General features: G+C 42.4%; 1 protein-coding gene across 1 annotated transcript; it reads right to left on the bottom strand.

Moving 5' to 3' along the window:
- Nucleotides 1–1,269: 1,269 nt before the first annotated feature.
- LOC129854897 (brain aromatase) lies at nt 1,270–9,639 on the bottom strand. Its single transcript, XM_055922035.1, has 11 exons — nt 9,219–9,639; nt 9,043–9,141; nt 7,945–8,077; nt 7,470–7,620; nt 7,105–7,259; nt 5,454–5,630; nt 4,590–4,704; nt 4,365–4,479; nt 3,755–3,917; nt 3,213–3,454; nt 1,270–2,973 (listed from the first exon to the last, which is right to left on the bottom strand). The coding sequence occupies exons 2-11, from the start codon at nt 9,049–9,051 to the stop codon at nt 2,734–2,736; spliced, it is 1,500 nt and encodes a 499-aa protein (XP_055778010.1). The 5' UTR covers nt 9,052–9,141; nt 9,219–9,639; the 3' UTR covers nt 1,270–2,733.
- Between the last annotated feature and the right edge of the window lie 1,819 nt (nt 9,640–11,458).

The raw sequence follows: 11,458 nt of genomic DNA, 5'->3' as shown, positions 1-11,458 counted from the left end.
TTCAGAAAGTATTCATACCCCTTGACTTATTCCACATTTTGTTCTGTTACAGCCTGAATTCAAAATGTATTAATATATATTTTTTCTCACCCATCTACAAACAATACGCCATACTGAGAAATTGAAAACATGTTTTTAGAAATGTTTGCTAATTTATAGAAAATTAAATACAGAAATATTTCAGTGTATTCAGACCCTTTGACTTGTTCCACATTTTGTTACTCTACAGCCTTACCTTCCCTTTCCCTTTCTATAATTGATTAAATTCAAATTTTTCCTCATCAATCTACACACAATACCCCATAATGACAAAGCAAAAACATGTTTTTATACATTTTTGCAAATGTATAAAATATTAAACTGAAATATCATATTTAAATATTTAAATACAGTACCAGTCAAAAGTTTGGACACACCTACACATTCAAGGGTTTTCTGCATTTTAGAATAATAGTGAAGACATCAAAACTATGAAATAGCACATATGGAATCATGTTAAGCAAATCAAAATATATTTCATATTTAAGATTCTTCAAAGTAGCCACCCTTTGCCTTGATGACAGCTTTGCACACTCTTTGAATTCTCTCAACCAGCTTCATGAGGTAGTCACCTGGAATGCATTTCAATTAACAGGTGTGCCTTGTTAAAAGTTTATTTGTGGAATTTCTTTCCTTCTTAATGCGTTTGAGCCAATCAGTTGGTAGCCCTATTTGGTAAAATACCAAGTCCATATTATGGCAAGAACAGCTCAAATAAGCAAAGAGAAACGACAGTCCATCATTACTTTAAGACATGAAGGTCAGTCAATACAGAACATTTCAAGAACTTTGAAAGTTTCTTCAAGTGCTGTCGCAAAATCATCAAGCGCTATGATGAAATTGGATCTCATGAGGACCGCCACAGGAAAGGAAGACCCAGAGTTAACTCTGCTGCAAAGGATTAGTTCATTGAGGCATGAGACCCAGTATGAGCCAAAGGGTGGCTACTTTGTAAAATCTGAAATGTAAAATATATTTTGAGTTGTTTAACACTTTTTTTGGTTACTACATGATTCCATATGTGTTATTTCATAGTTTGGATGTCTTCACTGTTATTCTACAATATAGAAAATAGTAAAAATAAAGAAAAACCATTGAAGGATTAGGTGTGTCCAAACTTTTGACTGGTACCATATCAAACCATATCAATTAACCATATCAAACCATATCAATTAACCATATCAAACCATATCAATTAACCATATCAAAAGAAGTTAAAGATTCAAGACCTGAGGATAAAACTTGTTTTATAAAGATATTTATACACAATTGTAATTTTATTGAGTAAATGTTTACAGTAGTTATGCACATGATACAAACAATTGTTTATACATTTTAATGACATGGTTTTAAAAACAACTAGAAATTGTAATTTTTCAAACAAGAAAATAAGTAGAAAAACGCACAGACTAGTGTTAAAATGTAGTCTAGTGTAGCAGTACTGTATTACAGTTGTGGGATAGTAACAGAAAAAGTATCGACTATAGCCCAGCAGTAGTAGTACCTGGTCCCATATCTGTTTGTACTGTCTTGGTAACTTGTGTATTTACATTTATATGGTCAGTGCTAGGTGTGTCTCAGCGGCTGTGATCAAGTGGCCAGAGAAATGTGTGACCATTCTGGGCACGGTGAGGCTGTGTTTGTCCTCCACCAGTCAGGTCAGTGTGGTTGGTATTGGTTGTGGTCAGTTTGGTCAGTGTTGGTTATGGTCAGTGAAGGCTGGTTGTGGTCAGTGGAGGCTGGTTGTGGTCAGTGGAGGCTGGTTGTGTCATTCTGGGTATGAGCCTCATGGTCAGGCTGTGTTCATGTTCATTCTCAACAGGTTGCTGTGACAGGTTGTTGATCAGGACAGGTTATATTGGTCAGTAGTGATTGTGGTCAGTAGTGATTGTGGTCAGTAGTGGTTGTGGTCAGTGGAGGCTGGTGGCTGGTTGTGGTCAGTGGAGGCTGGTTGTGGTCAGTGGAGGCTGGTTGTGGTCAGTGGAGGCTGGTTGTGGTCAGTGGAGGCTGGTTGTGGTCAGTGGAGGCTGGTTATGGTCAGTGAAGGCTGGTTGTGGTCAGTGGAGGCTGGTTGTGGTCAGTGGAGGCTGGTGGCTGGTTATGGTCAGTGAAGGCTGGTTGTGGTCAGTGGAGGCTGGTTGTGGTCAGTGGAGGCTGGTTGTGGTCAGTGGAGGCTGGTTGTGGTCAGTGGAGGCTGGTGGCTGGTTGTGGTCAGTGGTGGCTGGTGGCTGGTTGTGGTCAGTGGTGGCTGGTTGTGGTCAGTGGTGGCTGGTTGTGGTCAGTGGAGGCTGGTTGTGGTCAGTGGTGGCTGGTTGTGGTCAGTGGAGGCTGGTTGTGGTCAGTGGAGGCTGGTTGGGTTCAGTGGAGGCTGGTTGTGTTCAGTGGAGGCTGATTGTGGTCAGTGGAGGCTGGTTGTGGTCAGTGGAGGCTGGTGACTAGTTGTGGTCAGTGGTGGCTGATTGTGGTCAGTGGTGGCTGGTTGTGGTCAGTGGAGGCTGCTTGTGTCATTCTGGGTATGAGCCTCATGGTCAGGCTGTGTTCATGTTCATTCTCAACAGGTTGCTGTGACAGGTTGTTGATCAGGACAGGTTATATTGGTCAGTAGTGATTGTGGTCAGTAGTGATTGTGGTCAGTAGTGATTGTGGTCAGTGGTGATTGTGGTCAGTGGTGGTTGTGGTCAGTAGTGGTTGTGGTTAGGTTGTGGTCATCTGTCTTGGTATGAACCTCATTGCCAGACTGTGTTCATCCTCCACGGGTTGCTGTGAAAGGTTGTTTGTCTGCCTGATGCTGCTCAGTGTGTTGCCATGACGAGGACACACCGTGTACCGCGCCAACAGCGTCACCAGGACAGCCTTCATCATCATCATGGCGATGTGTTTACCCACACAGGAGCGGGGGCCACAGCCGAACGGCTGGAAGAAACGACTGGGCACCTGACGGAAAGAGGAGAGGTCAACCATAGCCTGGTACCAGATCGGTTTGTGCTGTCTTGCCAACTCCTACAGTCGTTGTAATGTTCGGCATGCATCAAAGGAGTTGGCAAGACGACACAAACAAATCTGGAACCAGGTAAACCACACGCTACTTCTGATTAATTCCATCAATTATGACAACACATCAGTTTGCAATACAATGCTTTTAAGAAAATAGGACAACGCCAACTCCCACTTACAGTTTTATCAAAGTTCTCCAAGCTGAATTCGTTGGGTTTGGGGAAGAACTCAGTTTTGTGCATGAGCCCTATGTTGAGGATGATGTTGGTTCCCTTGGAAACCTTAGTCCCATCGATGACGTCATCTTCCAGCGCCTTCCTCATGGTGAAGTCTACCACAGGATGGAACCTCATGGACTCATTGATAAAACTCTCCAGCACTCTGAAGTTCTGGAAGTCAACTGTCATGACATCCTTCTCTCCTGTGGACAGAAGTGAACAGGAGATTGTCAGCATGTTGTGCCTAAAAGATATATATATATATAATGTCACCCGTGAGATATTTGTCTCAATTATTAGTCAAGAGTGGCTCAGTGAGTAAGAGTATGGTGCCAGCAAGATTGTGGGTTCAAGTCCCGCAGAGATTATTAACACATACTAAAAATAGATGCACTCACTGACTGTAAGTTGCTGTCGCTTTGGATAAAATCGTCTGCTATGTGGCATATATTATTGGAAATTCCACCTAACCCCCTTTATTTGAAAGGTGTGATCATAGTCACCTATGAGAGTGCTGATCTCCTCTACAATCCTCATCTCCACCTCAGGGTTCTGCTTCAGCAGCATGAGCATGAAGAACAGACTGATGGACAGAGTGTCTGGGGCTGCTATCACCATCTCCAACACACACTGTCTCACGTCGTCCGCCGACAGCTCTCCATGGTTCTGGTCAACACACACACACACACACACACACACACACACACACACACACACACACACACACACACACACACACACACACACACACACACACAGAGAGTATACGATCGACAGGTTTCTCTTAGTGACACCCTATACAATAAGCCTCCCGGGTGGCGCAGTGGTCTAGGGCACTGCATCGCAGTGCTAGCTGCGCCACCAGAGTCTCTGGGTTCACGCCCAGGCTCTGTCGCAGCCGGCCGCAACCGGGAGGTCCGTGGGGCGACGCACAATTGGCATAGCGTCGTCCGGGTTAGGGAGGGTTTGGCCGGTAGGGATATCCTTGTCTCAGTATGTAAATGTAATAAAATGTATGCACTCTACTGTAAGTCGCTCTGGATAAGAGCGTCTGCTAAATGACTAAAATGTAAATGTAAAATGCAATGATATGATTTCATCAGCAGAACAGACCTGGGCAAAGATGAGTTCTGAGGTGAAGTCAATATCATCATCCAGTTTTTCAGATTCACTGATAATTCTTCTTTTGGTTTCAATAAGGCTTTCCATCACATCCTGTAGATCCTTGCTAGAAACAAGACGTCGAAACACTTGATTAAAACTACACACCTTCATTTACGCAACCCACCCCACCAACAATGTAAACATTGAAGACTTTAAGTGCATGCGTGAACTTACGCTGCTTTTTGGTGCCTCTTGTACATCCATCCACATTTGAAGAAGATATCAGGCTTGATCAGAACCGTTTGCCAGGTGTCAAAGTAGTGTTGAATCTTCAATAGCAGCTCTTTCTCTTGAGTTACATAAAGTACAAGGCACACAGTCAAAGCTTGGCATAATTCAATGTGTTAAGGATGTCCATTTACATTACATTGAAAGTAGTGAGTCATTTAGCAGACGCTCTTATCCAGAGCCACTTACAGTTCATGTATTCATCTTAAGATAGCCAGGTGGGACAACCACATACCACATGTCATAGTAAGTACACTTTTCCTCAATAAAGTAGCTAGGGTAGGGTGCCGTCTTTCGGATGGGACGTTAAACGGGTGTCCTGACTCTCTGAGATCATTAAAGATCCCATGGCACTTATCGTAAGAGTAGGGGTGTTAACCCCGGTGTCCTGGCTAAATTCCCAATCTGGCCCTAAAACCATCATGGTCACCTAATAATCCCCAGTTTACAATTGGCTCATTCATCCCCCTCCTCTCCCCTGTAACTATTCCCCAGGTCGTTGCTGCAAATGAGAACGTGTTCTCAGTCAACTTACCTGGTAAAATAACGGTACATAAATAAAATAAATAAATCAGCACAGACAGAGCAAGTAAATGCGGGGGGGGGGGGGGTGGGTGGTATTATTTAAGATACTCTTTGAAGACGTAGGGTTTCAGATGTTTCCGGAAGATGGGAAGGGTCTCTGCTGTCCTAGGGGGAGCTGGTTCCACCATTGGGGTGCCAGGACAGAGAACAGACGTCCCCACATGCATGCAGGCACACACACACACAGACAAACCCCTCCCCCCGCACACACACCCTGCTACTGACCGTTGAGAGGCACCCGGAGGAACAGTTTGTTAGAAATGTCCACTACGATGCATCTCAGCAGGTTGAGAACATCTACGTGTCCGGAGGGGTCAGTCATCTCCTGCAGACGCTCCAGGTGTCTGTCTGTAGCACTCACACAGATCCCTACTGTCCTCTGCAGACCAGGTCCTGTCAGAGCTGACACACACACCACACCAAGGATGAGGTCAATTCCATTTCAATTCAGACAATTCAGGAAGAATTCCATTGACTGAATTGAAATCACCCTGTACAATTAATAAAAATGGCCACCGGACTATTTACGTTAAATAGTACCCGCAAAACACCAGTCTCAACGTCAACAGTGAAGAGGCGACTCCGGGATGCTGGCCTTCTAGGCAGAGTTGCAAAGAAAAAGCCATATCTCAGACTGGCCAGTAAAAAGAAAAGATTAAGACGGGCAAAAGAACACATACACTGGACAGAGGAACTCTGCCTAGAAGGCCAGCATCCTGGAGTCGCCTCTTCACTGTTGACGTTGAGGCTGATGTTTTGCGGGTACTATTTAATGAAGCTGCCAGTTGAGGACTTTTGAGGCGTCTGTTTCTCAAACTAGACACTCTAATGTCCTCTTGCTCAGTTGTGCACCGGAGCCTCCCACTCCTCTTTCTATTCTGGTTAGAGCCAGTTTGCGCTGTTCTGTGAGGGGAGTAGTACACAGCGTTGTACGAGGTCTTCAGTTTCTTGGCAATTTCTCGCATGGAATAGCCTTCATGTCTCAGAACAAGAATAGACTGATGAGTTTCAGAAGAATGGTCTTTGTTTCTGGCCATTTTGAGCCTGTAATCGAACCCACAAATGCTGATGCTCCAGATAATCAACTAGTCTAAAGAAGGACAGTTTTATTGCTTCTTAATTAGAACAACAGTTTTCAGCTGTGCTAACATAATTGCAAAAGGGTTTTCTAATGATCAATTAGCCTTTTAAAATTATAAACTTGGATTAGCTAACACAATGTGCCATTGGAACAAAGGAGTGATGGTTGCTGATAATGGGCTTCTGTACTCCTATGTACGCCTCCATAAAAAAATCAGCCGTTTCCAGCTACAATAGTCATTTATGACATTAACAATGTCTACACTGTATTTCTGATCAGTTTGATGTTATTTTCATGGACAAAAAATGTGTTTTTCTTTCAAAAACAAGGACATTTCTAAGTGACCCCAAACCTTTGAGCGGTAGTGTATATACATATATATATACTGTACATGTACAAATTACCTCGACTAACCTGTACCCCCACACACTGACTCAGTACCGGTACCCCCTGTATATAGCCTCCACATTGACTCAGTGCCGGTACCTCCTGTATTCAGCCTTGTTATTGTTATGTTATTGTGTTACTTTTTATTATTTTTTATTTTAGTTTTTTGGTAAATATTTTCTTAACTCTTTCTTGAACTGCATTGTTGGTTAAGGGCTTGTAAGTAAGCATTTCAAGGTAAGGTCTACTACACCTGTTGTATTCGGCGCATGTGACTAATAAAGTTTGATTTGAAAAGGAATTGATCCCAACCCTGCACCAGACCGGAACATTAATTAATTTGACATCTAGTTAGAGCGAGTTAGTTAGATAATCATGTTAAATAAACGTAAAGTCTCTGTCGTATACCTTTCGCAAAATATGTCCTCACTTTTTTCCAGAGTGGTATGTCGCTGTTGAAGATGATACCTCTCCCGTCCATCCCGATACACTGCAGTCCCTGTTTACTGGCAAACCGGGCTGTGTAGTGGGCACTCTTCAGGACATGGTAGACAGCAGAGGACCTGCAGCAAGAGTGAGAGACCAAGAGTGTAACAAATAGAGAGTCTCAAAGGAGTAGTACTGATCTTGGATCAGTTTTTCCTTTAAATGATAACGAATGGACATGGGAGGTAGCTGATCTAAGATCTACTCTGAGACGCTTGATGAATACCCACACTCCCACCGAACTGAATGAGTGAAGTAATTTCGAATTCCATTTCAACAGAACTGACTTGCTAAGAATGAGAGTCTCTTCTCCGTTGATCCAGACCCGAACCATACTCCCATATCTCTTGTTGTAGTAGTTACAGGCTGTTCCTATCCCACTCCAGATGAACCTAGAGTAGGACATGATTGGACCCAGACCAGCCCAGAAGAAAGGACCTGCCATAGAAGTACATACAGTAGAGACGCAGGTTAGTACAGGATTGCTACTTGCCACCGTTTTACAGTAATAACCGTTATATTAGATGAATAGCCAATGTCTTTCTAGTTAACTATTGGCTATCAACTTTCATATGAGATATTAGAGATACAATTCCAAAATGTATTAAAGCTCAAAAGGTTTCATCTTCAAACGATCAAACAAAAAATACATTATGACACTTCATATTTTACACGGAAGTGATAGTTGTTAGACGAAGAGAGAGTGGCTATGTGTCCCGCCCCCCCCCCGTACATCATACATTCATACATCATTGGTCTTACCTGGTATGTGTGAGGCGTTAGTGAGGCACCGGGTCGTGATGAGCAGGAGACAGAGCAGCAGCAGCAGCAGGGTTCCAGACACGCTAGTGTCATCCACTATACTGGTAGCCATTACAGCGAGGAGGTCTGGAGGCTGCTGTGTTATGACAGCTGGAGCACTCTGCTATTAATTATTCTCCTTCACAGTTTTATCTCCTCCTCCCCAGGGAAAAAGGTCTTCTGACTTACTTCAAGGAGACTACCTGGTTAAATATATTTTTTTAAAGTAAAACATGTCCCACTGGTTTGCACCTCACCAAAGTAGGTGTCGCTTATCTATTGGGACAGCCGAAGAAAAAAGGCTTCTAACAGTTGACTGTATATGTATTGAATCACCCTGAATTTCCAGAACTAGATTACACCCTATTCCCTATGTAGTGTACACTTTTTTATACCAGAACCCTATAGGTCCGGGTTAAAAGTAGTGCACTAAATAGGGAATAGGGTGCCGTTGACATGGGGGATTCAAATTGTCAAAACAAAAGCCTTAATCTCCGTGACAACCCTTGCTCTCTTTTCATCCCCTTTTTAATATTTCTCCTGTCCTTGTCCTATGGGGTCGGTACAACATGTGAACACGGTAACCATAACACACCCACGGAAAGCTTTTCAAGTTGACCAGTTGTACTATTGCATGTACAGTTCCAGATGTCTTACCAAGGCTAGAGTTAGTAGATTAGACATCAAAGATATTAGAACCTTCTGAAACCAGAGGGAAGGCTGAGGTGTCTGTCATTTTATCAGAATGTACCAATGCTGTTGTTTCTTTTTCTATTGAAGAAACTTGGTCAGCTTTGTTCTCGTCATCGTCCCCTCTAGAAGACACGTTTTCTTTTTATGTAACATTGTATAATACAGATTGTTTGTTTTTATGTTTAAAATTGTACAAATTTCTATGATATTTCTAATTCTGTCATGGGCCTCTTTTCAAGAATATCCCTCTTGACACTTCTTGTTCCACAGAGAGAAAACAATTCCCTCTAGTTAATTAGACATACAGACAAAAATTTCCCACCTATTTATAGAATTGTCATTATGTAGGAAAAGGATAATACTCACCGTTCTCATCCTGGACTGCACCAGAGTAGTCTGCCTCTAGCCTGGCTACAGTTTGTGTCCGTCTCCTGTGTCGCCACTGCTGTGCCCCTGTTTCTTCTCCTGGTTGGTTTTAAAGATGATCAGCATTCTTTTATCTGATAAATCACAGGCATCCAAGCTTTTGAATATCAACTTACCGGTTGCTTGGTTACACTACCAATTTAGGCCTTCAAGTGCCGTTAAATGCCTGAACTTCTCACCAAAAGACTGCCAAAGAAAAACAATAGAGCTATAGTGAAGGGCCTGGCTACCTTTTAACTGGAAAAGTATACCCCAAAATGAACAAAAAAAGACTTAATGTTGGAGATTATAGAGTAGACCTGGTCTCTCAAGTATGACCGTAGGTCTTTCATTTTGATTGAAACAGACTCACTTAACCTTCAAAAGAAAGTAAACCACCGTATAATTCATCATCTGAAGAAAGAAATAAATTAAACAGGTCAGACTGACCCAGCTAATTTGAGGATAAGAATAGGGCTTTTATCCAGCAAATTTACAACAGAAGAAATGTTAAGAATACATTTGCCCCTGTCTGTCAATAAGTTGGAGAAGGGAAAGACCTAGTGAGTTGTACAACTGAATGCATTCAACTGAAATGTGTCTTGCGCATTTAACCCAATCCCTTGTGGGTCAGAAAGGTGCAGGGGGCTGTCTTTCAGCACCCAGAGAACCGTGAACTGCCTTGTTCATTGGCAGAACTACAGATGTTTACCTTGTCAGCTCGGGGATTTGATCCAGCAACATTCCAGGTACAAGCCCAGTGCTCTAACCACTAGGCTACCTGCCGCCCTTATATGTTGATAGTTACTCAGCGGTGATTTACAAGCTTCAGTGGGGCAAAAAAGTATTTAGTCAGCCACCAATTGTGCAAGTTCTCCCACTTAAAAAGATGAGAGAGGCCTGTAACTTCCATCATAGGTACACTTCAACTATGACAGACAAAATGAGAAACAAAAAATCCAGAACATCACATTGTAGGATTTTTTATGAATTTATTTGCAAATTATGGTGGAAAATAAGTACAGCAGGGCACAGAGACAGTCAATTGAAAGTAAAACACAGTTAAACAGAGAGCGAGAGAGACAGAGAGATCCATGTAGTCTAACCTGCAGGGTCATTCCAGTTCACTCCCTCTGAATGCCTGATTCTGTCACTGATTAAGACATGGTCTTAATGATGCTGGAGGCTTTTGTGTCATGGCCAGACATGGCACAATGGTGGAGAGGGAAAAGGTATTTGGCATATTCCTGGTTGCCATAGAGACTAGGCATCAACTTAGAGAGGGAGAGGGCTTCTTGAGAGAATACACTTAAGAAAGTTCCTATAATTCTTGGCCCGTATTCACAAAGCTTCTCAAAGGTATGAGTGCTGATATAATCGTATTTAATATAATCTGAGGCTAAATTGATCATATCCCCTATCATATTTTGTGATATAGCAAAATAGAACTTCTACAATCCAGACAGGATAACCAAATTGCTTCAGAAGATAATCATTTTTTCACAACTTGTTTCTATTACTTTCTAGTATGTCAAGCTAACTTAGAGTAGCTATAGCTAACTAGCCAGCTAGCTTTCTAGCCATGGATTGTGCACCTTACATTGTTTAGCTAAGTAGCTAGCTGGTTGATGTTTCCTTTGGTAACCAGAGCAGATGAAAGTAACATTCACCTCCACAAATGCTGTTTACATTGATATCCATGCTGAATGAAGAAGTTAAGGGACCTCATTGGCATCCTTAACTTTTTCACTTAATTTAAGAAGGAAATTCACATAAAAATGCTTTGTGCAACTGACTTAAAGTTAAGGAAACTTTAAGGGAAAAGATTAGGAAAATTAACTTACGGTGTTTTATGCAACCGGACCATGATCCCGTATTGATGTCACTTGGTAAATCCACTTCAATCCGTGTTGATGAAGGGGAGGAGACATGTTAAAGAAGGATTTTTAAGCCTTGAGAAAGTTGAGACATTGATTGTGGTGGGGGGCATTCAGAGGGTGAATGGACAAGACAAAAGATTTAAGTGCTTTTGAATGGAGTATGGTAGTAGGTGCCAGGTGCACTGTTTTTTCACAGTCAACAGTTTCCTGTGTGTATCAAGAATGGTCAACCACCCAAAGGACATCCAAACAACTTGACACAACTGTGGGAAGCGTTGGAGTCAACATGGGACAGTATTCCTGTGGAACGCTTTCGACACCAGAGTCCATGCCCCGACAAATTGAGGCTGTTCTGAGGGCAAAAAAAGTGGGTGGGTGCAACTCAATATTAGGAAGGTGTTCCTAATGTTTTGTACATTCAGTGTAGCATACTAACCAATACATATAATCTAAAAACACTGAGAAGGTGTTCAAATACAGCAAACCCGTGTTCCAAC

The sequence above is a fragment of the Salvelinus fontinalis genome, chromosome 5 (genome assembly GCF_029448725.1).
Source record: "Salvelinus fontinalis isolate EN_2023a chromosome 5, ASM2944872v1, whole genome shotgun sequence".
Lineage (NCBI taxonomy): Eukaryota > Metazoa > Chordata > Actinopteri > Salmoniformes > Salmonidae > Salvelinus > Salvelinus fontinalis.
This window is presented reverse-complemented; position numbering and strand designations above follow the sequence as displayed.

Bases quoted from the DNA above. Each gene is read 5' to 3' on its own strand.
- LOC129854897 (XM_055922035.1), bottom strand. The intron at 5,631-7,104 runs GTATACGACAGA...TGTGTGTGTCAG, and splicing joins GAGGACATATTTTGCGAAAG to CTCTGACAGGACCTGGTCTG. The intron at 3,455-3,754 runs GTGACTATGATC...TTCTGTCCACAG, and splicing joins GGAGATCAGCACTCTCATAG to GAGAGAAGGATGTCATGACA.